This window comes from Anser anser (assembly GCF_964211835.1).
Source record: "Anser anser genome assembly, chromosome: 1".
Taxonomy (NCBI): Eukaryota; Metazoa; Chordata; class Aves; order Anseriformes; family Anatidae; genus Anser; species Anser anser.
The window spans coordinates 45,285,525-45,311,420 of NC_139720.1; the positions used below are offsets into that span (position 1 = coordinate 45,285,525).

The following is a 25,896-nucleotide window of genomic DNA, read 5'->3' on the forward strand; positions in this document are numbered from 1 at the left end:
GCCCCACAAGAGATGGTGGCCGCTTCTTGTCCACCCGCATCCCCGCCTAGAGAACGGACTGAGCCAACGGGAGGAAACGCAGCCCCGCCATTTCTTGAGCCTCCCGCTTGAGGCTGCTGCTCTGAAGGCGGTAGCAGAGACACGGCTCTCACACTAGAGCTTGCCCCACCACACCCTGGTTTTCCTTCCCTCACCGCCCCCACCCCATGTCGGACCGTTGGGAGAGGGGAAGCGGCTGCCGGTAGAGAACAGAGCTGGAGCCGAGGAATTTTTCCCTCGAGTGAAGCCTTCCAACCGTTCCCCGCGAATTCGTTACTGGAGAGTTCAAGAAGGGTAGCTCCCCATCCCTGAGTGCAAGCTTTCCTGCTGCTTAAAACGGATGGGGGATAAAGACCGGGGCGTTGATGATGGGGGGGATGGTCCCGGACAAAGACAGGAAAACCCAACTACTCTCTCTTCCTCCCCCATATAGTTTATCACGACACTACAAAGAATACATGTTAGAGCAGTGATTAACGCCCTTCTCTTGAAAGCTTGGGTGGCTCTGAAAAGAGCCTTTGTGTTTGGTAAAAGCGAGTCCTAACCTACGACGAGTTTAGCCGCCGAAGCCGTAGAGGGTGCGCCCCTGGCGCTTGAGGGCGTAGACCACGTCCATGGCCGTGACCGTCTTGCGCTTGGCGTGCTCGGTGTAGGTGACGGCGTCGCGGATCACGTTCTCCAGGAACACCTTGAGCACGCCGCGCGTCTCCTCATAGATGAGCCCCGAGATGCGCTTGACGCCGCCGCGCCGCGCCAGGCGCCGGATGGCCGGCTTGGTGATGCCCTGGATGTTGTCGCGCAGCACCTTGCGGTGCCGCTTGGCGCCCCCCTTGCCGAGCCCCTTCCCGCCCTTGCCTCTCCCAGACATGCTGCCGCCGCGATCTGCCTCAACAGCGAGTGGCGGGAACGGCCGCCCGCGCTCGCCTATATTGCCGGCGGTCCGACCTGGTTGAGGACTGCAGCGGGGCAGGGCAGGGGCGGGCTCTCCTCCGCGCCTCCGCCCCGGGGCGCCTGCGAGAGGGGGCGGGCGCCGCGCGGCGGCCCCGGGACGCGACGGCCCTGCCGCCGCCGCCTCGGCTCAGTTCGGCCCGGCCCGGCCCGGCCCGGCCCGGTCGCGGCGGGGACCCTTCTGCCGCTCGGCCCGTTCCAGTCTCCCGGTGCCCGCCTTGCGTTACCCGCAGCCGGCGGGGAGCCGGGCCCCGCGGCCGCGGCTCTGCAGCAAATTCCAGCCAATGGCGGCGGCGGCGCCGCTCCCCCCGCCCGCGCTCCGCCACCGCCGCCATTTCGCGGCGCTCACACAAAGGGCCCCGACCGGGGCTAGAAGGCGGGGGTGTGTGGGGGGGGAGGTGCGGCCGCTTTCGGGTTAAAACCTCATCGTTTTCTAAGGAGAGTCGCCTTTTCTTATTTTTATTTTCGGGGTGCGTGTACGTTCTTGTGTGCCTGTGTGTCGGGGAGTTGTCTGCTTTGTATCTGCCACATCTGTGTATGATGAAACTCGGCTCTTGTTTGCTCTTACGGGACTGTTGTGCTGGTGATGGAACAGGTTTGTGTTTGAAGTTAATGTACCCATGGAAATATATACATTCCTTCGAAATCTTTTAAGAATGTGTCACTCTTTGCTCACTTTCATGGTCATACTCTTGCCAAATAGCTACACACTGTTGATACATAGTATCGCCAAGTATTCCCTTTGCTTTTTTTCTTCATTTTTGTGCTTTCTGAGCAGAAAGCACAATATATTTTTTAACTGCAGTTATACAGCTGCATTGACAGGGAAGCGCACGTGATTTTAAAGATTTGCATCATCTTAATCATTTTTAGAAAACTAAAGTGTTCAAACTTTATTTAACTCTGAAAATGGAGGACAAATTCCCCCTCCCTCTTCACCTTTTCTGTCATCTTATGTCTTTTTCAGTGCAGAAATGCTCTAGAAATATGGCTCATCTATTTACTCATTCTTTAAATAGCTATAAGGTCTTTAGATGATAGTGACAGTCAACAGCTAATAAAGATAGAAAACTTGCAGCTATAGATGACAACATATAAAAAATATAACACATGGTTTATATTTCAATCTGAACATCTAAAACAACCATAGTAACTGTCAATATCCTTAAAAATAGACATCTTAAATGTGGTTCTAAGGTGTTTTGAGCCATTTTGAAATTATATGGAATGTTTGTTCAGAAATGTTTATGAAATGTTGTTCTACTTTTGCTCTTTCAGAACATTGTAACAAAATGTTTTGTGGAGACAAAACCAGAGATTTTAGGGCTACACTGCCACCAGAGTGGCATGTCAGGTTCTGAACTTTCCCCACTTGTTCCTTCTGAGGGGAGTTAGGGGGTGGGAGGGGTGGGCGTTAAAGCTGAGAGCCTGAGCATCACAGAAACAGGTTGAAGCTTCTCTCCTCGCTTCAAAGTTCAGCACAGCAAAACCTCCAGACATCCTGGCTCCCTGTCTTCAGACAGCACTGCTTTGGACATAGGCTGGAAATCTTTGTGCATCCAGAATTCTGCACAGCAGGGTAAAAGGCAAAAAGCAGAACCAGTAACACTCTGGTAAGGTAACAGAACGTTGTGTTGCTGCACCAGAATGTTTCCCGCTATCCTGACAAACCTTGAGAGATGAGTTTTGTTATGATTTTAGCAGTCTAATCCTTTCTAATCTACCCTTAGCTATGCCAGACAGGTTTCTTCTGTAGGTCTATAAATCAATTTGTCTGACACCAAGAAAGTCTAGGCTTTGAATGGCCCTTAAAGGTTCCAAAAAGAAAAAATATATATCATTTTTATGTACCAAGCTATGTAGCCCTAGTTCCATCCAACCAAAAAATTAATTTAATTTCTTTAAAAGTGGTTTATAACAGTAATTAACTCATGAATTAATTAAAATTGTAATTTATAATGTTGCTACATTATATTTTAATTTTAAAAATCATAAATACTCCTTTTCTGAATATATAGAGTACTGCTGTAACACCGAACACTTTCTCTATCATAATGCATATATGTCATCAAATCAGGAATCTTAATATCATAAAATAATTCAGTCTGTTAAAACAACTTTATTTTCCTCATTTGCAGTGAAGTTAACTCAACAAGAAAGCAGCTTGAATTTCTGATTCATGATAAATTTAAAGCTTAATCCTAAATCCAGGTTTCAATTTTATTACTAGGAATACCTTTGGTTTTGAAACAAATTAGTCCAATATTTATTACAATTCAAAAAAGTCCACGTTCTTTCAATTTACAAATTAAATCAGAGCTTTAATCTCATTTAACATTCTGAAAAATGAGCCATGATGTGAGGGCCACACGTTTCAAACACTACTAACAATGACTATTATTCCAGAGCCTGTATACCTTTTCAGGTTGTATTTAATTTATGGTTGTTAAAAATACAGGTTATTAATGAAATATTCAGGTATACTTCTTTTTGAAGAGGAAAAAAAAAAAAGTAGTGAATAACTTGGAAGATATTTTATTTTATTTTATTTTATTTTAATTTTATTTTATTTTATTTTATTTTATTTTATTTTATTTTATTTTATTTTATTTTATTTTATTTTATTTTATTTTATTTTATTTTATTTTATTTTATTTTATTTTATTTTATTTTATTTTATTTTATTTTTCTCTTCCTGGAGATAACCGATAACCATGGTCTTTGTATGCGCAGACCGACCACTGGGGGCTGCTGGGGGCTGTTCCCAGACGCCCCCCCAGGCGGCGCGCTTCCAGACAGCACAGGACGAGCTCTGCCGCAGAACGATGCGATTGAAAGAGCTGACCGTGATTGGTTGACGGGATTTGAATTATTAACCAATAGCAGCATGGGATTTGCCATGGACCAATTACAAAGGCGTTCGTACGAGGAGAGACGTCACGGGCTCCGTTATCCAATGGAGGCGCTGATAGCTAGAGCCAGCGATTTGCATAGGGCCCCTATAAATAGGAGAGAACTCCCACCAGCCGCCACTCCGAGCCGTGCAGGGACGGGGGAGCATTCACCATGCCTGAGCCGGCCAAGTCCGCGCCCGCGCCCAAGAAGGGCTCCAAGAAAGCCGTCACCAAGACGCAGAAGAAGGGCGACAAGAAAAGAAAGAGAGCCCGGAAGGAGAGCTACTCCATCTACGTGTACAAGGTGCTGAAGCAGGTGCACCCCGACACGGGCATCTCGTCCAAGGCCATGGGCATCATGAACTCCTTCGTCAACGACATCTTTGAGCGCATTGCCGGCGAGGCGTCGCGCCTGGCGCACTACAACAAGCGCTCGACCATCACCTCGCGGGAGATCCAGACGGCCGTGCGGCTCCTGCTGCCCGGCGAGCTGGCCAAGCACGCTGTCTCCGAGGGCACCAAGGCGGTCACCAAGTACACCAGCTCCAAGTAGAGCGCCGCGGATCCTGTTTTTAACCCAAAGGCTCTTTTCAGAGCCACCAACTTACTCGAGTAAAAGGGCTGCATTGCTGGTTTTTCTGGGAGGTGCACAATAGGCTTTTGAAGTACCTAAGCTCTTAGGGTAGGTGAAGTTAACCACTTAATTTTGAAGAGGGAAAGTTCTGAGTATAGGTAAGGACTAAGCTTCTACTAGACATACTGAATAACATTTGATTAGCTGAAGTAGCTGTACGCTATTGATTTGGGCACCTTATGAAGCAGTTTTCTTGTTTTGCTAGCTCTTCGAACTCAGAGTTCTCAGGGAAGGTCGTAAGTACTTCTTCATTTACATTGTTGCGGTAATTGCTCTACTTTCTAAGGATTTGTACTTTTAAGTGTTACTGCAATTAGGAAATCCTAGTTGATGCTGTAGTTTGCTTTATGTACCCTACAAATGTTCACTCATAAAATAAAAATCCTATTTTTATCTATTTCAGTCACGAATAAGTGTGCAAATCACTTACTGAAACAGGTTTTCCAGCCGTTCCTTTTTACTCCATATGTTACAGCGCGCCCTCCTTACTTCTCCCTCCCCTCTTTACTACCGAAGGGGAGGAATTTTTCATCACCCTTGTTTTACATCCGACAGCGCCCGATCTCGCACTGCACCTGGCTCGCTCTAGAATAAAGTTCTCGGGGCGAGCTGGGGGCGGGCGGGGCTGCGCGGGACGAGGAGCGCTGCGGGAGGCCAGCCCCGCCCGCCCGCCCTCGGTGCGGTAAGGCCGAGGTTCCCCCCCCCGGGGGGCGGGGCCGCGGCTCCTCCGCGGGGAGGTGGGGGGGGGCTCACGGCGGGGCGGGGCCGGCGGGGGGCAGGACCAGGCGGGGCCAATCCCGCCCCAGCGCGGGACTTTTGAACTCCCCCCGGGCTGCCCGGGAAGCGCCGCGCCCCGCCCGGGGGGACCCGCGGCTGCCGCGCTCCGGCTGCGCCCATCGGGGCGGGGCGGGGGCGGAGGGGGGGGAGGCGGGGCCGCGGCGCTGCTGTCGCGGGGCTCCCGAATTAGACGTCAGGAATCGCTTCCTCTTTAAGGGAGCCCTTATCGGCCGCGCAGGTTGGAGCCGATGCGCCTCAATCCGTGCCCTGTCAAGATTTGTTTCTGCTGCTGCGGCTAGCGTAGCGCTCCAGCTCTTTCTGGGAACTAGTGGGTGGCTCTTAAAAGAGCCTTTGGGTTTATTTAAATGAGCAGACTAATTTCTTCTCAGTCGTTTTACTTCTTTTTGGGCGCTGCCTTCTTAGCTTTGGCTGCCTTAGGCTTGGCCGCCTTGGGCTTGGCAGCTTTGGGCTTCACCGCCTTCGCCTTGGCCGGGCTCTTCGCTGCCTTCTTGGGGCGGCCAGCCTTGGCGGCCTTCTTGGGGCTCTTGGCAGCCTTCTTGGTGGCAGCAGCCGCCGGCTTCTTGGCTTTCTTAGGGCTCTTCTTGACTGCCGCCGCCTTCTTAGGCTTTTTGGCAGCGCTGGCGGGCTTCTTGGCCGCCGGCTTCTTAGGCTTGGCCGCTGGCTTCTTCTTAGTTGTCTTCTCTTTCGTCTCGCCCGGCTTCTTGTTCAGCTTGAAAGACCCGGAGGCGCCGGTGCCCTTGGTCTGCACCAGGGTGCCCTTGCCGACGAGGCTCTTGAGCCCCAGCTTGATGCGGCTGTTGTTCTTCTCCACGTCGTAGCCGCCGGCGGCCAGCGCCTTCTTGAGCGCGGCGAGGGAGAGCCCCTTGCGCTCCTTGGAGGCGGCCACGGCCTTGGTGATCAGCTCGGTGACGCTGGGGCCCGCGGGCTTGCGCGCCTTGGAGCCGCCCGCCGCCTTCTTCGGCTTCTTGCCGGCGGCTTTCGCCCCGGGAGCGGAGACAGCGGGAGCGGCAACAGGCGCGGTCTCCGACATGGTCGCAGCCGTCGTCCACGAATCAGGGGAAACCACTGGGCCTGGAGCAAGTCGGTGGCCTCGTATTTATAGAGAGGAGCCGCGCGGTGATTGGTGCGTTGCAGAGCCCGCCCCGCTGCACGGCAGAAAGGTCCCTTCTCCCCGCTCATTTTGTGTTTCTTAGGAGTCAAAAAAGCGTCTTTTTTCGAGAATTTCTGCCACCGAATCGCCCCAGCTCGCAGCGGCGTGGAAAAGAAAGACTGTTGTTCCCCTGGGCAAAGTTTCCCTTCGAAGAGGCAAAGGGTGAGTTAAAAAAGAGCCGATAAACCCTGAGTCCTGGACCTGGACAGACCTCGGGAGACAGAAACTTTTGTTTTTCCTTCCAAATAAAATCTGCGTCGTGGGCAACTAAATCTCCAGAGTAATTAATTATTATTCTTTAAAGGGTCTTCTCTTAATCTGAACTGAAAACTAGGGATTTGAATCGATATTTTCATCGCAAATTGATTTCAAAGAGGAGGAAGTAACACAGACTCATCTTGAGCACTGAATATGGATTAGAAATTAGCTTCTTTGTCCAAAATCCTTTACCCCTTTAAAAATAATTAAAATAAATTAAATTAGTGCATTATGCAACAAGGCGAGAAGCAGATTAAAGTCTCTTGAAGGACTTTCTCTGCCCCAGAAGGAGATGACTTTTTATAGCATAGCAGCTTGTACTGTGTTGCTCTGTGTGCACAATGCAGACATGGTTCCCTATTGCTGCTTTACAGAAATATTTATTCTTAATAAAGTACGTGGCATCAGAACTTCAAACAGCCAGTTGTTATTAACAATTATAACCGATACCCTGACAATTTATAATTCAGTTTTGTTTTCATTTTGATCCAGTTTGATTGGGGAAAATCTGAGTCATCATTGTCTGGGGAGACACTGCTGCAGATGATTTTCCATTCTTCTGAACTGTAAAACTTTCTCAAGTCGTTCTTTACATCTCTCCTTCCAGAGTAGATGGCTAAACATTACATTTTTACTGTACAGTGACTGATTCCTATGCTGGAAGTAATATTAATAACAACATCTGATTGATGCATCTGTTGTTCTAAAGCGAGTGGCTGCTAGCAAGAGGGGGAATTCTCCACGTGCACTTTATCAAGACCATAAAATAAACACATTTTATTTCTTATTATCAGAAGTTGCTTGTTTTAATTCCCTATGCTCTTTTCATTATTGTCCACAACCCTTTGTTTTTCCAAAGACCGCCCATAAGCTGTTCTTTACCTCTTGCTGTTGTTGTAACTGTCAGTGGTGCTAAAATTTAGCATCGCTTTGATTCATGTAATTTCTTACGTTTTCAAATGGATAAATATTAAAATGTGTTTACTGACCTATGACCACTGATTTTTGTTTGTTTCAATATCTTTATTGTAATGTTCAGTGCTCTGTATAAGGTAGAATCGAAGTTGGCAACAGTCCTTTTAACCTGCCCGGTAATTTTAAATTGTTCTCATTCAGATTCCAGACAGAAAATGGACATGGTAGCTCAGACAAAGCAACGAGAAATATGCATTAAAAATTAATAATTCTGAATGCCTATTGTTAGGGAAAAATGACAGTCTCTAAGTCCGGAAGTGGGTTGGAGGGGGTTAGGGACAGGCTGACAGTTTTTTGTTTTTTTTTTTGATTGACATCAGTGAGTTAGCTCAACCTGACATAGGACTGAACTGAAAAAGGAGAGACTTGCTGGATGAAGCTTTTGTTGTAGTAACATTCTACTTACGTTTCTCACTTGTTCCAATAATAATGACTTGTTCTAATAAAATGACTCCTTTGATACGGAATCAGTTTTTTTTTTCCTACTATGTATATAGGAACAATTAACAAGTTATTTTATTAGATCGAGTTTTTTACTCTGGTGTGCAGAACACATCAACACTTTGCTGCCTTTCAACAGCAAAGACCACGCAAATGTTTTTTTTTGCTCAGGATCTACAGCTCCTTTTATGAGGAAGTGGGTGGCTCTAAAAAGAGCCTTTGTGTTGCTTTTGAGGTGGGAACAGTCCCCGGGTTTTTACTTGCTTTTAGCCTTGTGGCTGTCGGTCTTCTTGGGCAGCAGCACGGCCTGGATGTTGGGCAGCACCCCGCCCTGCGCGATGGTGACCTTGCCCAGCAGCTTGTTGAGCTCCTCGTCGTTGCGGATGGCCAGCTGCAGGTGGCGGGGGATGATGCGCGTCTTCTTGTTGTCGCGGGCCGCGTTGCCCGCCAGCTCCAGGATCTCGGCCGTCAGGTACTCCAGCACGGCCGCCAGGTACACCGGGGCGCCGGCGCCCACCCGCTCCGCGTAGTTGCCCTTGCGCAGCAGCCGGTGCACGCGGCCCACGGGGAACTGCAGCCCGGCCCGCGACGAGCGCGACTTGGCCTTGGCCCGCGCCTTCCCGCCCTGCTTCCCGCGCCCAGACATGGTTCCGACGCAACCCCACCGCCACCCAAGCTGACGTGCAACACGCGTCGCTACGCCCCCCGCCCGACCCCTTTTATAGCCTCCCCGCGCGGCCCGGCTTGCCTTCCGATTGGCTGCGGCGCCCTCTCGCTCGCTCCGACCAATGGCGCTGCGGATCCAAATCCACCCAATGGGGAGCGGACCCCGGCCCCGGCCCATCCCGCGCGCTGCCCCCGCCCGCCAGCGGCGCTTCCGCGGGGGCGCTCCCGGGGCGGGCCCCGATCGTGCCTCGCCCCCGCTGGCGGCGGGCCCCGGCCGTGCTCCCGGGCCGTGCTCCCGGGCCGTGCCCCAGCCGGGCATCCCGCCGGGAAAAGCGTCCCCGCCTGCCCGAAGAGATCGGAGGGGTGCAGCCGCCTCCCAGGAAGAAGGGGAACATGTGCTAGTGCCGCGGTCGTTTAGAAATCCCCCCGTTTGCAAATGCCGCTACAGGATTACGTTGGTTGTTGTTTAGTTGTTCGTTAAGGTTTAATTTACAAACCGCATTTGCAACCCCACACTACTGATAGGTGTAGAAACCAGCCAGGAACATGAAACAAAGGGAACTTCTCTGAGCAGTCACCTATAAATCTAATCAAACGAGCATAGTGTTTGTTAGGCTGTTCCGCAGAGCATTAGAGGTCAGTCTGGGATGCTTTACTCAGAGAACATCTCAACAATCAACTTCGCCAAGATTCAAGATGTCTGTCTGGTATGGTCTGCTCTCGTTTTATGGACAGATTCATATACATTTTTCCTCTTTCATTGTTCTAATTACTTACGTTTTCTATTTCCTAATATCTTTTTCATTATCTTCCATATATTTCTAGCAAGGGCACACACTATCCTTGTCTAAACCAACGAACAAGCCTGCACCCTGGAATTAGCTGCATCCTTGTGCTATCCCATAGTGCTTGGCAGGCTCCTCCTCCATTTTCCCCACAGCCCGGAATTCTGCTCTCTCCTTTAAATAAATTCCAGTTCTGCCTGGTTGTTTTTCCCACCTTCATTCCGTGATGCTCTTATGCTCTGACCCATCACTCTTCTTTGTAATTCATATCATAGGAGCTGAGATGCATATCACAAAATCATAATGAACTGAACAGAGTGGATACTAGACTACTCTGCTCACCCTGGATACTAGCAGTATGGTGTGACAGGGAAAATCAAAGACCCCACACCCACCAGGCCATCCATGATGCACCTAACCCCTCCCCGCAAAAAAAAACAAAACAAAACAAAAAAACCCACGACATCTCACAGTCTCAGATAAATTCTGCAAGTCAGATTAAGCAAGAATCACATCATTCTTTCCAGAAGGGTACAATAACAGGAATTCTCAACCAAACTGCTAAGACTATGCCAGTCATGGCAAGAGGATTACAAACAAAAATAATAATTTCATAGCATATAATATAGAAATTGCTATTTAAATACTAAAAATCGATTCAGCTCTCCTTCAATAAGTAAACTAACAGCATGATGTGTGTGTTTGCATCTATTTTATGCACTTCCTTATTCTATCCCTTTTTGACTGGTATCAGGGTAGTGAGCTGCAACACTGTCCCTCGTGTCTATTTTCATATATATTTCCTTAAGAAAGGCACAAAACCCTGTGTAATTCAATGGATTTGAATGCTTTGCCAAAGCAAATTTCATTGATCTGTTCCTATTTAAGGACTCCAGTCACTCAGTGTCGTTACCAGAAGCCAAAGACAACACACGCAGATAAAGGGAAAAATTAATCTAGATGCTGTGAGTATTGTCAGTTTAGAAATGAAATTGTTTCACAATCATTTCTGAGTGCTTTCACTGTAACTGGGGAAGAAAAGGTTGGCAGCAATCCTCAGTGCTGGATTTGACCTTCCTGTCATAGCCCGTCACTTGTGTGACTGGTGAAGAACGAAGCGGTTACAGGAGCGAACGGATTGAAGCACGAGCACCCCCAGAACCCACTGCTTTGATAAAAGCAACAAAGAATTTGTCTGTTTGTGCTCTTTCCACTTAGAACTGTGCTAAAGGCAAGGGGAAGAAAAAAAAATATCTCCCGGATTAATTTAGCTGAAGACAAACCAGAGATCAGGTCATTCAGATGAAGTACGAACCAGTTTCTACACGCACAGTCCCAGCCATGTGTGTTTGCAATTTATCCAAAACCACAGAACAATGCGAGAAGCCTCGTGAGCGAGCACCACACAAGAGGAGGTAGGCACCCTGTCCTTGGACTCTTCCCAGAAAACAAACAAAAAAAAAATTGTTTCCTGGAGAATTTGTATAGTCAAATCCAGCTCTTCTGCATGGACTCAAAGCCCATTCAGGAGCACCCTCCTCCTATCTCACCCCTACACCTGTATTTTTTTCCCTCCCCAGGGCATCTTAGAGATCTAGCAGTTGTAGGAACCTACCTCTCTCTTTCCCCCTGCCTTCAACCTGGGCAGGGCGAGGAAGCTTTGTTTCTGACGTTATGCACATTCCTTGTGCATGAAATTTCCCTTTTTGAGACCGCTGACACGTTTGGCAAATCCAAATCCTTTTCCATGTCTGAAGAGGATAGTTAGAGCAATAGGCAGACGTTCACTGTTTCTACAGAAGAAAAGAGTTGGCTCACTTATGTGAGAATACGGCAAATGGAACCCTAAACAAAAAGGTTAAAAGTAAATAAATAAATCAGATTTAAGTGAAGGAATGGAATGGATCGAATGACTCCAGCAGGCAACTGATGTAATCACAGGCCTGCTAGGGAGATTTTCTGGATCTTGAATGACAGGGACAGAGGTCGTTACCCCAGAACAAATTCCTCTTCTCAGGCTCTTTCCTGGGCTGGATGGATGATTGTATTATTAAGTCCAACATCAGAAGTACCACAATGATACCCCTACCCCCCAAATTACTGCTCATATATTTCACTCTAAAGAATAAAAAAATCCAAGTATTTAAAATAAATAAACAGATTATATCCCATAAATCTTTTCCAGTGATGTTTAAGATGCTGTTGACACAATTGTAACTAACCGCTGAACCAGGAAGAAAACTGTTGCAAAAAAAAGATTGTATCCAGAACTCATGAAAATAAAATCAAAGTGTGAGTTTGGGTCATTAACCATTTTGTCTCCTTAAAATGGATTTAATCTCAAAACACTGAATATTCAGCTAAGTCTGAGATTTATAGCCAATGAAAGGCATTGTTTGAGCCATCTGGTAGTCTGGCAGCCTACGATTATTGTAAATTCTCTGTATTGAAATCTAAGAAAAAAATCACCAGTGTCTGGATATATTTACCTGGAAATTGATTTATTCTTAGAGGACTCATTCTTAAGGCACTAAAGACACCCACTGCAATCCCTTCCACAAGGAAAACAAAGTTCTACTAACCGCTTTTATGCGACATAATACTTTTAACAGTAACTCTTTGTAGTTGTTGTTTTAAAAGCAGGATAAAGACACCTACATAGTTAATCACTAATCTTGTACTCAAATTCAGTGTTCCAGACAAAATTCATTTGGGAAAGACTTATTGCCCACACAAACTTATTCCACCAGTCTTTTTTACAATGTCTTGTAGACAGTTTTGTCTTCAAGATCCCACAAGATTTTATTCTCATTTGAAATAGACTGCAAATATTTGTTTCTTGCATGTGGTAAGGGTTATTAGAATATTGTCTCTGTCAGCATAAAAAATGAAACTAGATAAATATTTCAATCAAAATCAGAAAAAAAATTAAGATGGAAAATGAAAATGCCCTTTAAAAAAAAGACCTGCAGCTATAAAAACTTAACTTCACAGAACTTGGAACCAGAGATTTTACACAAGTGAAATTATCTGTCAAGCTCTTAGACTTGTTTACCGATTTTTATTTGAAGTATTCTGTCCAAGACACATCCAGTGGGTATCTGACATTTGATATGAAGTTAGCCTTTCAAATACATAAAATAAACTTTTATAATTACTAGTATTAGACTTAACCTTTTTTTTTTTTTTAAAAAAATGAGTCCTGATATATTCAAAAGTTTCTAAACCATTTCTTATGGCCTTTGTTGGTAGACGATAGAAGCCTAATTGTATGTATTATTTATAATGTAGCTATTGCTCTTCTTTCCTGAGGTTCAGAATGCCTGTATCGTACCCCAACGCCAGTAAAGAACCTCCTCCCCTTCCATCTGTATGCTACATTTATACATATCGCAAGGAAGCCAGTATTTTGATACACTGAACATTTATTGTCTTTCACAAGACAAAATGAAGTTTCCCCTGCCGATGAAAGCCATCAAGAGGACTGTAAAGGGGACAGGGTGCAAAATTCCAGTGTACAGTATACGCAAATTACCTCCCTGACTACCCCGGAAGAAAGATGATTGATCAATCTCACTGCAACTAAAAAAAAAACAGGATTATAAAATATTTACAGAAAAGAACAGTACAGAAAATAAAAATTGGACAACCATGTGTATGAAATGCTGCTAACACTTGTCTGGCTCCTTAAAAATCGGTTCCACTACCCTCACCAGAGCATTCAGGACGTGAAAGGACTCATGCAGAGCGGAGGTGCCTCCCACTCCCATGCCCCCCTCCCCAGAGTACCACTCCCTCCCTCTAAGGAAGGGGGAGGGCTCGAGGGAAGCAGCATCGCCTTACTGACTGTAATTTCCTTCCACCAAGTAGACATGCTAGCTCCGAAAGGAGGTGCCTAGCCACACCTCATCTGCAGCAGTCTCTACTCAGAGCATACTGGGCGAGTTGACCTGTGGGTAGGGAACTATTCCCTGTCATGCGAGCCCTTCCATTGCTTGCAGAAGGACCTTTCCTTCTTCCTCCGTGGTGGTCAGATCTGTGTTCAGAGGGCAGGAAAGCTGACTAGGACAGGTCACAGGAGACCTTCCATTTCCTTCATGAAAGCTTCATACACATCATCCTTTGTCTGTACAGAGATAGGGGCAGACGATCCAGCCTTAGGGGCAGCTTTGGTTAATGGGAGCGCAGGCTCATCATCCTGTTTTCTCTGGGAGGCAGCCAGAGCCCCTTTATTCTCCCGGCGCACTCGCAAGGCAGTGGGCACAAAGCGAGTGATTTCTGCCTTGGGGTTAGTGATCTGTGGCTTAGCACTGATAGTAGCCGTAGCCTTCTTCTCGATGGTGGCTGCACTGGTGTCATCCGCCTTGGGGCGCTGAATCAAGCTGGGCGGGGCACTCAGCACCCCGGGATTTGGAATGGGAGCTGGGGGGAAAAGCCCAGGTGGAGCAGGTCCTAACGGAGGCACCAGAGGTGGCCGTAACATGCCTGGGCGAGGAGGAGGGATTCCTGTAAGACAAAGAGAAAGCATGAGCTGGCTCCACACTTGGGAATTCTAAAGCCTCTGGATAAAAATAATGCAAGGGCTCAGAAAGCCAAGGAACATCAACAGAAGGGAGTAGCACTGTCTTTAGAGAAGGAGGGAGGGGAAATATTTAACCATGCACCAATTGCTAGTTCCCACCAAGAAGGTAGAAGGAAGAAGAATTAGGACAAGAAAAGTGCCCCTCCGACTTTGAGAACTACAGGATCCCATGTATTCCTCTCTTTCAAGTTTCAAAGTAATCTGAAAATTAAGTTTTTTGATGATTTATTCCACTGGAATTTAAAGCAGCATCACAAGCACATGGCCAGCAAAAAAAAAAACAAACCACGCCCTATCTCCAACTCAGAAACAGGCCAACAGAAGTTTAAACTCTGAAATTCCCTTTTTTTAATGACAGATATCTTGCTACCAAGCTATATGCAGCAGTATGGAATTATTTGTTACTGCACCATAAAAGAGACGGTGCCAAGGGGCAAACCAGGAAAAACTTACAGGTGTGCTTTCAGCCACACGTACAGGAACAAAGGGAAATCGGTAGCAAGGCATTATTTTAAGTCTAAAGGAATCTGTTTCTTCAATTAGATATACTGGATCGGTCACCACAGCAAAGATTATAAGCAAAATGAGAAAATAAAGCAGGGAGAGACTTGGCTCTGAAGCAAACAGAGTACTTCACCTGGTGGAGCAGGAGGTGGCAGGCGAGGAGGGGGCCCACGTGGAGGAGGGCCTGGGGGCAGACCAGGCGGGGGGCCTGGTGGAGGGCCAGGTGGTCGCCCAGGTGGGGGACCCGGTGGTAGAAGTCGAGGTAAAGGCCCACGCAGACCTGGTAAACCAGGAGGTCTCAGGAAAGGAGGAGCTCCTGAAAACATACATAGAAGAGAAGAGCAACTTATTTCATGGATAAAAGAATGATCCCATCAACCAATATGATCCTCAACAGGAGCTTGAAAGGTGTTTGCATACCAACCAGCTGTCAGATTAAATAGACCTAAAAGTCTCAAAAAGAGACAAGAGGTGTAGAGCGAAAGTTTCTTGGTTATAGTCAAATATAAGTGTCTTCTCTAACTTGGGGAAAGACTCTTCCCCATGCATTGAAGTAATAGTTGGGTACAGCTACTGAGCTAGGGTTATCTGAATTTAAACAGCTAGAAATGAAAATACTTTTCAGTCCAGCATTTGACTGTGCTTCTGGCCTGAAAAGTAATAAGTAATTTCTCTCTATTGAAAGTAGCTGTTTTGAGGTTTAAGGTTCCCCCTCTAGCAGATATCAAAACGAAACTGTGGGGGAAGACACTGGGAAGAAAACAATACGCTGACCATAGAAGAGACCACACAGGTCTCAGCAATTACCACGCTAGGCTTCGCTACTTCACGTGCGACATGCTCTGCAGCTCCAAACCTCCCAAACCGATCACTGTCTGTACAACTGAGAGCCTGCAGCCTTCAGAGCAGGTCAAATATTCACCTGGTGGAGGGCCAGGAGGAAGGCCAGTGGGTGGTCCTGGGGGCCTCAGTGGAGGGGCCGGAGGCGGTCCTAGCGGAGGTGGCCCAGGCATAGGAGGTGCCTGTATCTGGTTTGGAGGAACAGACTGTGAGGACTGTTGCTGCTGCTGCGTCGAGGTTGCAGTAGAAGACCCAGTCTCTGCAAGAGCTTCCTCACTGTGTTGCTGCTGTTGTTGTTGTGATGTCTCTTCAGACTCTGAGTCTTCCTCCTCCTCCTCCTCCTCTTCTGAATATTCCTCCACTTCTCTCCCTTCTTCTGGAATTTCCTGACCTGGAAACAGATGTATTTACAAAATTGGTCCACAGGTAATAGCTTTGAACATTGCAAAAAAACTTGATCACACAAAATAAGAAGGGAAAAACAAAAATTAAGAAAATCACCTCAAAGGAAAGAAAACTGATAACGTTCAGTTATTATATTAAAAAAAAAAAAAAGCAAGTGCATTTCTAGATAGCTCTGCTTTCCTGTGGGAGCTGAAACTTCTGCTAACAAACCTGAACTGCAGCTATTTGATCTACAGTTTGTGGGAGTCTGGAGCAGGGGCAGGGAAGGCAGAAGGAACATGGAATAACTTCCTACGATCAGATGAATAGTTCAAAAAAGGAAGGGGGTGGGGAGAGATAGAAATCTATTTTAATTTTAAAAGGTTTATTTAGCCCCCAAAACAGACGTAATTCTCACTTGCAAGAAACTCCAGCCCCCCCCCAAAGATACTGAGGTGTCTTTCTAGAAGAAAAGAAAGTCAATTCCATGGGTTAATATCTTTCCCCAAAATGATATTGTAGATAGATTAATCCTTGTAGATTACAGGCTGAACGCAGTATCACCTTTTTTTCATTAAGAGCTTCATATTTCATTGAACAATTGTTTAAAAATTAAGCAAAGATTTATAAAGGAAGGAAAAATCCCAGTACATATATAAAAAAAGTTGCTATTTTAATTTTAACTCAATGTTAAAAACATACATTACTAAAATAAAAATAATAATCTTAAAAAAAAACACTAATCACAGCTCCACAGCCGACAATCTTAGAAGATCTTAACATTATGACAGTAATGTATTTACATCTATAAAACAGAAATTGCACAAAGCAAGCAAGCAAGCTCACGAGAGAAACCTTAACCAGAAATCTGACAGTATAATTCCACTTTATCTATATCACCCACCTGCCATACGTAACATCATGGCCTGGAGTGGAGTCAGTTCTTTCATGTTCTTTTTCTTTTTTCGTGACTTCCCAGGCATGTCTGCAAACCGTACACTATGGCCTGGGGAAAGCAAAGCATAAACAAAAAACAGGGTGAAAAGGTGGGGGGAGAGAAAACAAAAATATATACGTAAGAATATTTCAGACACACGGAAGTCTTTTACCTGGTATGGATAATGTATCATGCTAATGTAACAATGCTCCTACATAAGAGTTAAGAGTAATCTTCCCTAGCCTTAAGTTTTTCTAACCTAATATTGTCAAACAATTGCAATCCTTTAAAAAAAATTCAAGAAAAATTAACCACATTTCACACTACCAGTGCTTTTGGATATCTCAAACATTTAAGTCACTGAACAGTGATTATATGTATACTAAGGCTTAATTTTTGTATTTTTTCCAATACTTCAGGTGAAAAATGGCTTACAACCTTACTAAGCTAACTCAACTGTTAATAAACAGCTAAATCTGAGATGTACGTTGCACATCTTCTCCACTTCACTTCTAGATAGTTTCCTTCTGATCCATTTATCAGTAAGATTCTTCTGCTGGAATTTAAGTCAGTTAGAACAGAGTTAATTGGATAAGCCAACTACTTCCCCCCCACCCCATTGTAAGGAAAACAGAAAACCTCTGTTAAGTAAAGTTTCTCTTCTGAAAACTCAAAAGCCCAACCTCGAACTTCCCATCGTACCTGATTTCTTTTCTTCTCCACCTTCTCTCTCCTTGTCGTTATCACGATGAAGAAAGTCCTCACCTTCACTGTCTGCATCTGACCTATCGCTGTCACTGTCATCACTACTCTCATCGTGCTTGTCTTGATCCATATCCTCAGGATAGCCTTCATCCTCACTGGTACTAGACATATCATCATCATGCCCTCGCTGTCCTGCAGGAAGCAAAGTATTAGGAAATGTATGAACTCCAAATATACTGGTGTGAAAGACAGAATATTTATATCTACAGTTTGGAAAATCTTCCTGGCAACCAAGTGAACATATTGTCAATCCTTTACTATTTAGCACATTCTAAAAGAATATTTTAGAGAGTCTATTTGTAAGATTTCCTATTCATAGCTGATTAATTTGCACAGTAAACAAGTAAAGGCAATTCTTATCTACAAGTACATTTCCATCCAACAATTTCCTCCCCTTTGAAATATTTCAATCCTTTCTGCTATGCAATAGGACTAATCTAACCATTCACGGAGTTTTCTATGGCAGATACAGCAATTTTATGAAAAAGGAGAACCTAGGTACTCCTAGTCAAAGTATTCCCCTCACTTTTTTTTTTTTAAGGGGGTTTTTGTTTGGTTTATGTTTCATTTTTAGAAAAAGGAAGACTTCTCTGAGAATATACATACTATCTCTTTAAAAAAACAACATTTCAGCCTTGTTAAGACTACATGGGAAAATAATCTATGCCACATAATGGAAAAGTATCTGAAAGCTGTAATTAAAAGTCACAGCACTTAAAAATACAGCCAATTTTGTTAAATTGCAGATAGTACAAAATATATCAGAATCACCTCAGAATTGCAAATCACCAAGTTCTTCAAGTAGTGTCAACATCCACATTGCCCAGAGTACACCTTTTCAGAGAGAGATGGAAGAGTCCTTACCTGTTTCAGAACCGTAAGAAATCTCTTCTTCTCGCCTTCGAGGAGCCATCTCTAAGGCGAAACCCACTTTCCGGCCATACATCTGTAGGACTTGAGGTGGGGGTGGCCCCGGAGGAGGCCCAGGGGGCTTCCTGCCAGGAGGTAAACGTGGAATACCGAGACCAGGAGGAGGAAGCATGGAAATGGATCGAACTGGTGGTCTGCAAATAAGACAGGAAATGAAAACCAGAAAAACAAAAACAAGTTGTTTACACAGCAGACTTCCATAAAGAAGCATGACTGTTTTAAAAGTACAGTTGTGCCCCAAGGAGTTTACAACCTCAAAGACATGATTGCTTAAAATCAGACAAAAAGAGAAAGCTTCTCAGAAGGCAACCAAAGAAGACAAATAAAGCAAGTATTGAATCCAACCACAGAAATACAATGAACTAACCAACACACTGGTGAAAATAGAAGACTATTCAGAAAGAAAGAGAATGAACTAGTATTAGAACGAGAACCAGATACACAAGTAAACTAGGAGTTTAAACTGAATACGCTAGCAAGACAGAAAAATACCTGTATGACAGTTTAAGGGGCATTTATGTTAGAACAAAGCAGCAGGGCTTTAAGTTTCGCTGATAAACAGAAAGACAAGTGCTAGAAGGTACAGTATATTACTCATAAACCAGTTTAAACAAAAACTGTTATAGTAGGGAAATATTAAGGTCTTTCACTAAAAAAAAAAAAATATTGTTTAAATCACTCCCACAGAATCCCCAGTTTTTGCTGCTTAGTATTACCTCTGTTTCTACCCAGCTCTTCCCCACTAAAACAGGAACCCTTATTATTTCCCCTCCAAGTTTTATTTTTCTTCTTACCCATAGGCTGATGTCTTCTTGAGGATAGAAGGTGGCTGGGCCCCAGGAAGGGGAATGTCCTGTATGAGGATGTTGGAAGGAGCATGTGGCATATCTGGTAACGGGATAGTTTCTACTTCAACATGCTGAGCATTCTGAGGGAAAAAGGAAAAAGAGGGGGGTGGGGAGAAAGAGAGAGAGAGAGAATGAGTTAATTCCACAGAAGCTACTGCACGGCCTCATTACCTTTCAGAGGTCTGCAACACAAGGGAACTGCCATCATTTGCCAAAGGTCCGTTATGACGGCATGCTGCTTTGCAGTAGTCAACAGTAAGTCTTCAATATAAAACCAAACAAGAGATGCAGCCATGAAAGGCTTTAGTCTTTCAGGCAAACCCCAGTTAAATCTCCATCCCCCTTTAGACCTTCTGTCCTCAAAGCAACATGGCTGCAGACAAGTATGCCCGCATCTCTCAAGTATCCTGAAGGCACAAATCACAGGCACTGCATGTTCTAAGGAAAGAAAATCTTAGATACTTGCACCTGTGCAACATTATGTTCTACAATACAGCTGGGAAGAATTTCAAAGAAAGCTCTTTACGCGAATGCCAAAAGATGCTCACTATTTCCAGCACCAGATTTAACAGAAATTCACAGAATTATCTACTGCACACTCACAAGCTCTCCCCCCTTAATACAGAGAACAGATTCTGATATTGTTTTGCAACTTAAGTTTCCCTTTTCCCTGTAATTTATTGTTAAATGAAATCAACACATCAGAAACAAATACAGACTTGACATCCCCCATGCTGTCTTCACTGAAATGCTGTAACTGGAGACACAGCACATTAAACACTTAGTACAAGTGCTTAATATGGCCCACATAAGGTATATATACTGGTCTCTTATAAAGATCCTGCATTTTTTAACTGTTGCACATAAGAGTGGACAAAGGATACACTACCACAGTTACAAACCTGAAGTATCACAAGTATTACCTTGACAGCATCAAAATACTGGCTGAGTTGTGATCTTTTCTGCTCATACTCCACTTCCAACTTGCGCAGTTCTTTATAGATGTCAGGATTCTCCTTCTCATAAAGCCGCAAGATACGCTCGAAAGTCTCACGGAGCTTTTTACGTTTATCCTTTAGCACTTTTTCATTAAGCTGTGGCTGCTGTACTGGGTTAAATTCTAACCCAAGACAGCAGAAACAAACCAAAAATTCCTAGAGTTACTCTACTCTGCAGCTGTAACTAATGAAACAACTTCAAAGAAAAACATCTCCAGTTCCTATTTTCATGAGTTCCTCAGCCTTGAGACTCTAAGTCACTGTCATATCCTTTACTCAGTGCTTATGCCAGCCATCTTCTCAAAAAGAAAAAAAAACACACTTTGAAGAAATCTATTTAATAACATAAACAATTTCTGATTATTCACAGAATTTCCCATTCTAATGGGGGAAAAAAAATAAGGTTATTCTATTTTAGCCTCCCAGTCAACCCTTAAACTATGTTTTGTGTTTATATAAACCACTGCCTAAGTCCAACACCTGGTACCTCTCACTCACCCATTTCATCCAATTTTTCCATGTCCCGGATGATCTGCTTTGGATCTTTCATCTTCAGTACAGCTGCTCGTACCATCATTCGTTGCTTTTTGTTCTAAGACGATCAAAGATCAAGGAGATCAGAAAAGTGTCACAGGAAAAAGGGACAATCTTTGTACCAATTACTCTCTCAATATTCCCAGCCTGCAGAAAAAGGCACCTCAAAATGCCTTGTAAATACTATCCACAGCACAAGTCAGCAGCAAAGGTATTTAAAATGTACAGGAGTTTTAATTCCACTACCTCACTACTTATAAATGCTACTATAATCCTTTCACTCCAATTAAGACACATAATAAATCATGCTAACAAATATAAAAGTTTGTGCAGTTTTTGTGATTTTTTTTCATGTTGTTTTTTGTTTTTAAATTCCCAAATACTTACAACAATGCTTTGGAAAGCTATAATCATCAAAAGTTCAAAAGTATAGTAGATGACAAGATATGGCTGCTCAAACCCAGATGTCTGTGTTTTCTTAAACCACTGACTTGGACAGTATTTTCCAAACTAAATCTTACAAAATCAATTGAAACATCGGTAGTCCATTCATCTGCCACGGCTCATTACAATCACAAACACAACGCACAGCACAGGGAATGACAAGTGAATGTTTCTGGTCTCTTTACCTTCTTTAGTTCTCTCTTCCGGGCTTCCTTCCCTAGAGAGGGTGAAAAAAAGGAGGAGAAAATAACTCAAGAGGATCGAATCCATGAACAACCTCTCCTTCATCAGGAGTAGTGATTTTTCTCAACAGTTCATTCATTTTACAAAAAATGCAACTTTTAAGGTCATCTTCCCATTGACAGAAAAACACGGCGTGAAATACATTTCTATTTCATATACGAAATGGATTTCAAATCTAGAAATAGATGTCGATGTTATGTGTGTTATACAGAAGGAAAAGGAACTACAGCATTTCTCCACCCCTCCAGAAGCTGGGGTATTTTATACAGAAAGGAATAAAAGACAACAGAAATCATAGCAATGCACGCAATCGTGAAAGGATTGCCACTGAAATGTAGTGCCAATGAGCAACAATGCACTTTAAAAATATGTAGGTTTGGAATACCCATCTGAAATAAAGCATATTCACAGTGGAAGTCTGGGTTTTCTGTATCTGTTTAGCACTGATACCATCTGGGATGTCACAAAAAGGTAAGACGGGGTTGGACAACTCTCTCACGTAACCACAGCATTTGCTAAATTTGACACGTTCCTCAAATTCTAGCCTCAGACAAACTGCACCCCAAGAAGCAGCTTAGCCAACAATTAAGTACAGAGACCCCATAGTACTGATAACTACAGTAAAAACTAAAATAAATACTGCAGAGCAGCCACAGTATGCAAGCAAGCAGCCTTCTCAGGAAGTCCTTACACCAGACAAAACTGAGATAATATTTTTCAAGCTCAGGAAACTCAGTCCTCATTGCCAAGTGACAATCTTATCCTCAGAGAAAGCTTTTTATCTGTTTCCCGAGACACAGATTCACTCCCCATCACTCCCATTCCCCTCTGCTCAGCTTTTATGCATACTTACGGGCCTGATCCGTGGGATTCATGAATTTCCCACTCTTGGTGGATGACGTGGATCTCCGCCCCATTTTGTCTGTTTTTCTTCTGTCTCAAAAATAAAAAAGATCTGGAAAAGATAACCTCAGTTTCAGGTCCTGCACACGAGCGGTATGAGTACACTTACTCCTCCTCCTCCCTGTATCAGTAGGCTGATACAAAAAAAGAAAAAAAAGAAAAAACCCTCAAGTATTGTGAGATCTTCAAATCCTACTTAAGTTCAGACATTCACATCAAAACCATCCTATTTTTAACAAAGTGCCACTACTTAGCTATGTACTTACTTAACCAAGTACCTACTTTAAACTAGTCAGTTTGGTATTCACTCCAGACTTAAACCTAGAACCTTCTTGCTTACGGTATGGAAGGGGGCAGGGGAAGTTCAAACAAGCACCTGCATATCAGAGTTGTTCTAGCTTTTCATTTACTCCCGTAAGAGCTCTCCATTTCAAATGTTTCCCACAAATTCTTCTTCCCTCAGACTTCTAAGCTGCCCTTGATCTCTCCCCAGCAACCACCATATCCACCAGAAAGTCCTCTGCACACATTCCTGCCTTTTTCTGCTCCTCACAGACCGCTGCCATGCCGCTGCCCTTATGCTACCTCCATCAGTACTGTTTCAAGCTGCATTACAATGACCAAAGAAAGAAATTTATTCTGAGAAGAGTTATTTCCTGTCTTTAGAAGACCTTTAGAAGTTCTTTACCTTACAGACAACTTCAGTAACGGTTAAACTACAGTCAGGGACATTGCCTTTCTCACAACTTTAATTTGTCCCCCTCTTTCGTACCCCTTGCAACCCACCACTCTAAGGAAAAAGCAAACAAACATGCAGGTTCTACACCGAAATCTGAAGCAACCTCTAAAATTCAGGACCTGATGGAGTGCAGCTTTTGGCGCCATCCTGCACGCAACCCAGCAGAGTCCTAACAAAAGCTTTGTAAGTTCAATCTAAAGTTCCCTACAGCCTCACCGAAGTCACCAAACACATCCTTCTTCCCAGAATGCAGAAGATGTCACTTACAAATTGTTGAAGTACCTCCCCTCTTAAAAATAAATTTAAGCCCAAGTGTCATTCAGTGCATTAACGCCTCATGGAAAGCCTTCCTAGGAAGCTCCAGGAACTGACCACATTCAATGTTTGACCAGTACAGAACTACGGAGACCTGCTCATGCCTCACATCACCAAATTATTCTCATAGCTGGCCTGCTGGTAACTAAAGCACCCCATGGCTTGGGAACACCAATAACATACTTCCTTCTTATCAGACTACATCGATTTTATAATAATTTTATCATTTTATAGATGTTATTATTTCTTTAGAGGGGAACCAGAGCTAGGATTTACATTTGTACCTCACACCCCCCAAGACACCTAACATTTCAAGGGTAAAGAGAAAGCTCCTCAGATCTCCATCCCAAACCCTTTTAGGGCACAAAGCTTCAACACGAAAGGATGAGAAGGGAAAAAAAAAAAAGAAAAAAAAAAACAGAGAACCCCATTTATGATTTTATGGCCGCTGGGGAGCGAGGCAGAAAGCCTCCCATGAGGCACACGAAGGCCTCCCCTCCTCCCCCGACAGAAAGCAGCGCAAAAAGCCCGCTCCCCTCCGCTCCCAGTCCGGTCCCGTCCCGCTCCTCTCACCCCCGGGCCGGGCCGGGCCGGGCCGGGCCGGGCTCCCCCCGCCGCAGCGGCCCCTACAGCCGCAGCGCTCCCCGCCGCCGCCGCGGCCCCGCCGCCATCTTGGACCGGGACGGAGTGGGGCGCCGCCGTAAAGCACGGCTGTCGCAACGCGCCGCGCTCCGCAAATGGGGACTGCGGCGCGCCCGCCGCGACTCTATGGTCCCGCTCCTCTATGGTCGGGCCGGGAGGAGCAGGGGCGGGGCTGGCGGCCGTTAGGGGCGGGGCCCCTGCTCCCCCCGGGGACCAGCGCCTCAGCAGCGCTCCCCTGTCAGAGCCCGCACCAACACCACAATGAAGATACGTGGGGCATCCCCTTGTGCTGTGCTGGATAGGGAGGGGGCAAACTTGGAACTTTATCATTGCAGGCGGATGAAAGCCAGGCTATGAACTGCAACACGTTAACACCAACATCAGTCACAAGCTACACAACGTCCAAGTTGACAGACGGTCAGGCCAGGAGCATTTTCAGAGCCAGGGTTTTAAGAGCTCTCAGCACCTCAGACTTCTTGCTCACCACGCGTGCAGGCAGCGGAGTACCTTGTGCCTCTTCGGCCTGCTCTTTTATTTTGGTCTTGCTACAGAGAGGAATTTGTTGCAGGACAGATTTTGGTTGCAACAATCCAGTGTTTCTACACGGGTTTGGGACCAACTTAGACCCATTTTGCCTGTTCTACAGTTTCTTTGTTGGAGTTGTTCTTATCTAAAACACACACGTTAATATAGTTTCAATTCTTAATCTTTGTTCAAAACAACAGACAGAGCAGAGGGGAAATGCATAAGGAGGTGTGATGGGACTGTACAGTATCACTGTATCACTGGAGGGGGACATTGCTCAGGCCTTGCGGGCTGCCCGCTCCTCACGGGGGCTGGGTTTCTCATCACCATACTGGGCTCGGTGGGCAAAGTGTTACTGCAGCAGCTGGAGCTGCCTTCTCCCAGGAGTGACTGCTGACTCGGAGCTGACGTGGAGTATGATAGTCCCCTCATGCTTCTCACTTGCCATATACTTCTGTCACTCCAAGGGGGTAGCACCAGGAGTCTAGAGAAGAGGCAGCAGCCTGGCCTCAGACTGGTAATGATACCCGTGGAAGATCAAGTGTAAGACTGATCAGAGGGCTAGGAAAAGCAGGCAAGTATATCCTATTTGGAGGGACAGTGTTTCAGTTACCTAGCAGAAGCAGAGAGGTAAACTCCTTCTGCCCTGCTGGTCTCTCGCATTTAGCCAGCTGAATGCATGCTGCACCGAGTTCAAGAACAACTAGTAAAAAGAAAAACACAACTGTCAGCAACACAAGCAAATCCCATGGTCTTCTTATTGCTGGAATTGGGGGAAAGAGTTTGGGAAGGTCTTAAGGAGATCAGTGTGGTTTTTTTTCACCTCAACACTGCCTCCTGGGGCTGGAAGGTGCCATACACACCCTTCTGTGAGGTCATGGGTGGCTGCCCCACCTCTCTCAGGATTCCGGCCTTCTACCTCATAAGCAGAAAAGGCTGCAGACCATCAGCCTCCAGCACCTCCAACATCTTCCAATATCTCATGGACATAACACCTTACACACCTGCTTTTGCAGGGAAGATGTCTTTCTTTTAAGACCACCAGGAACAAAGATCCATCAAAAGGTAAATACAAATTGTGTGGATTTATGATCTTCATTCCATGTCCTTCTTCCCCGATACTGCTTAGAATTTGTTTTCAAAATGCCTGAAAAGTACAATAGATTGGTTTTCAT

At 45.1% G+C, this 25,896-nt stretch overlaps 5 protein-coding genes across 5 annotated transcripts; 1 reads left to right on the plus strand and 4 right to left on the minus strand.

Moving 5' to 3' along the window:
• Positions 1–538: 538 nt before the first annotated feature.
• LOC310892927 (histone H4) lies at positions 539–950 on the minus strand. Its single transcript, XM_083821197.1, has one exon. It carries the CDS (start codon positions 905–907, stop codon positions 596–598), a length of 312 nt encoding a protein of 103 aa, XP_083677323.1. The 5' UTR covers positions 908–950; the 3' UTR covers positions 539–595.
• A 3,057-nt stretch (positions 951–4,007) lies between these two features.
• On the plus strand, positions 4,008–4,917 carry LOC310892926 (histone H2B 7-like). Its single transcript, XM_083821196.1, has one exon. It carries the CDS (start codon positions 4,054–4,056, stop codon positions 4,432–4,434), a length of 381 nt encoding a protein of 126 aa, XP_083677322.1. The 5' UTR covers positions 4,008–4,053; the 3' UTR covers positions 4,435–4,917.
• A 704-nt stretch (positions 4,918–5,621) lies between these two features.
• Positions 5,622–6,394, minus strand: LOC310892922 (histone H1). The gene has a single exon (XM_083821191.1). It carries the CDS (start codon positions 6,341–6,343, stop codon positions 5,687–5,689), a length of 657 nt encoding a protein of 218 aa, XP_083677317.1. The 5' UTR covers positions 6,344–6,394; the 3' UTR covers positions 5,622–5,686.
• A 1,943-nt stretch (positions 6,395–8,337) lies between these two features.
• On the minus strand, positions 8,338–8,829 carry LOC310892920 (histone H2A). Its single transcript, XM_083821188.1, has one exon. The coding sequence runs from the start codon at positions 8,781–8,783 to the stop codon at positions 8,394–8,396; it is 390 nt and encodes a 129-aa protein (XP_083677314.1). The 5' UTR covers positions 8,784–8,829; the 3' UTR covers positions 8,338–8,393.
• A 4,166-nt stretch (positions 8,830–12,995) lies between these two features.
• On the minus strand, positions 12,996–24,268 carry WBP11 (WW domain binding protein 11). Its single transcript, XM_083821186.1, has 12 exons — positions 24,128–24,268; positions 22,451–22,552; positions 21,540–21,571; positions 20,875–20,968; positions 20,302–20,498; positions 19,325–19,458; positions 18,465–18,664; positions 17,538–17,732; positions 16,803–16,904; positions 15,597–15,905; positions 14,808–14,990; positions 12,996–14,094 (listed from the first exon to the last, which is right to left on the minus strand). The coding sequence occupies exons 2-12, from the start codon at positions 22,512–22,514 to the stop codon at positions 13,661–13,663; spliced, it is 1,944 nt and encodes a 647-aa protein (XP_083677312.1). The 5' UTR covers positions 22,515–22,552; positions 24,128–24,268; the 3' UTR covers positions 12,996–13,660.
• Positions 24,269–25,896: the final 1,628 nt, after the last annotated feature.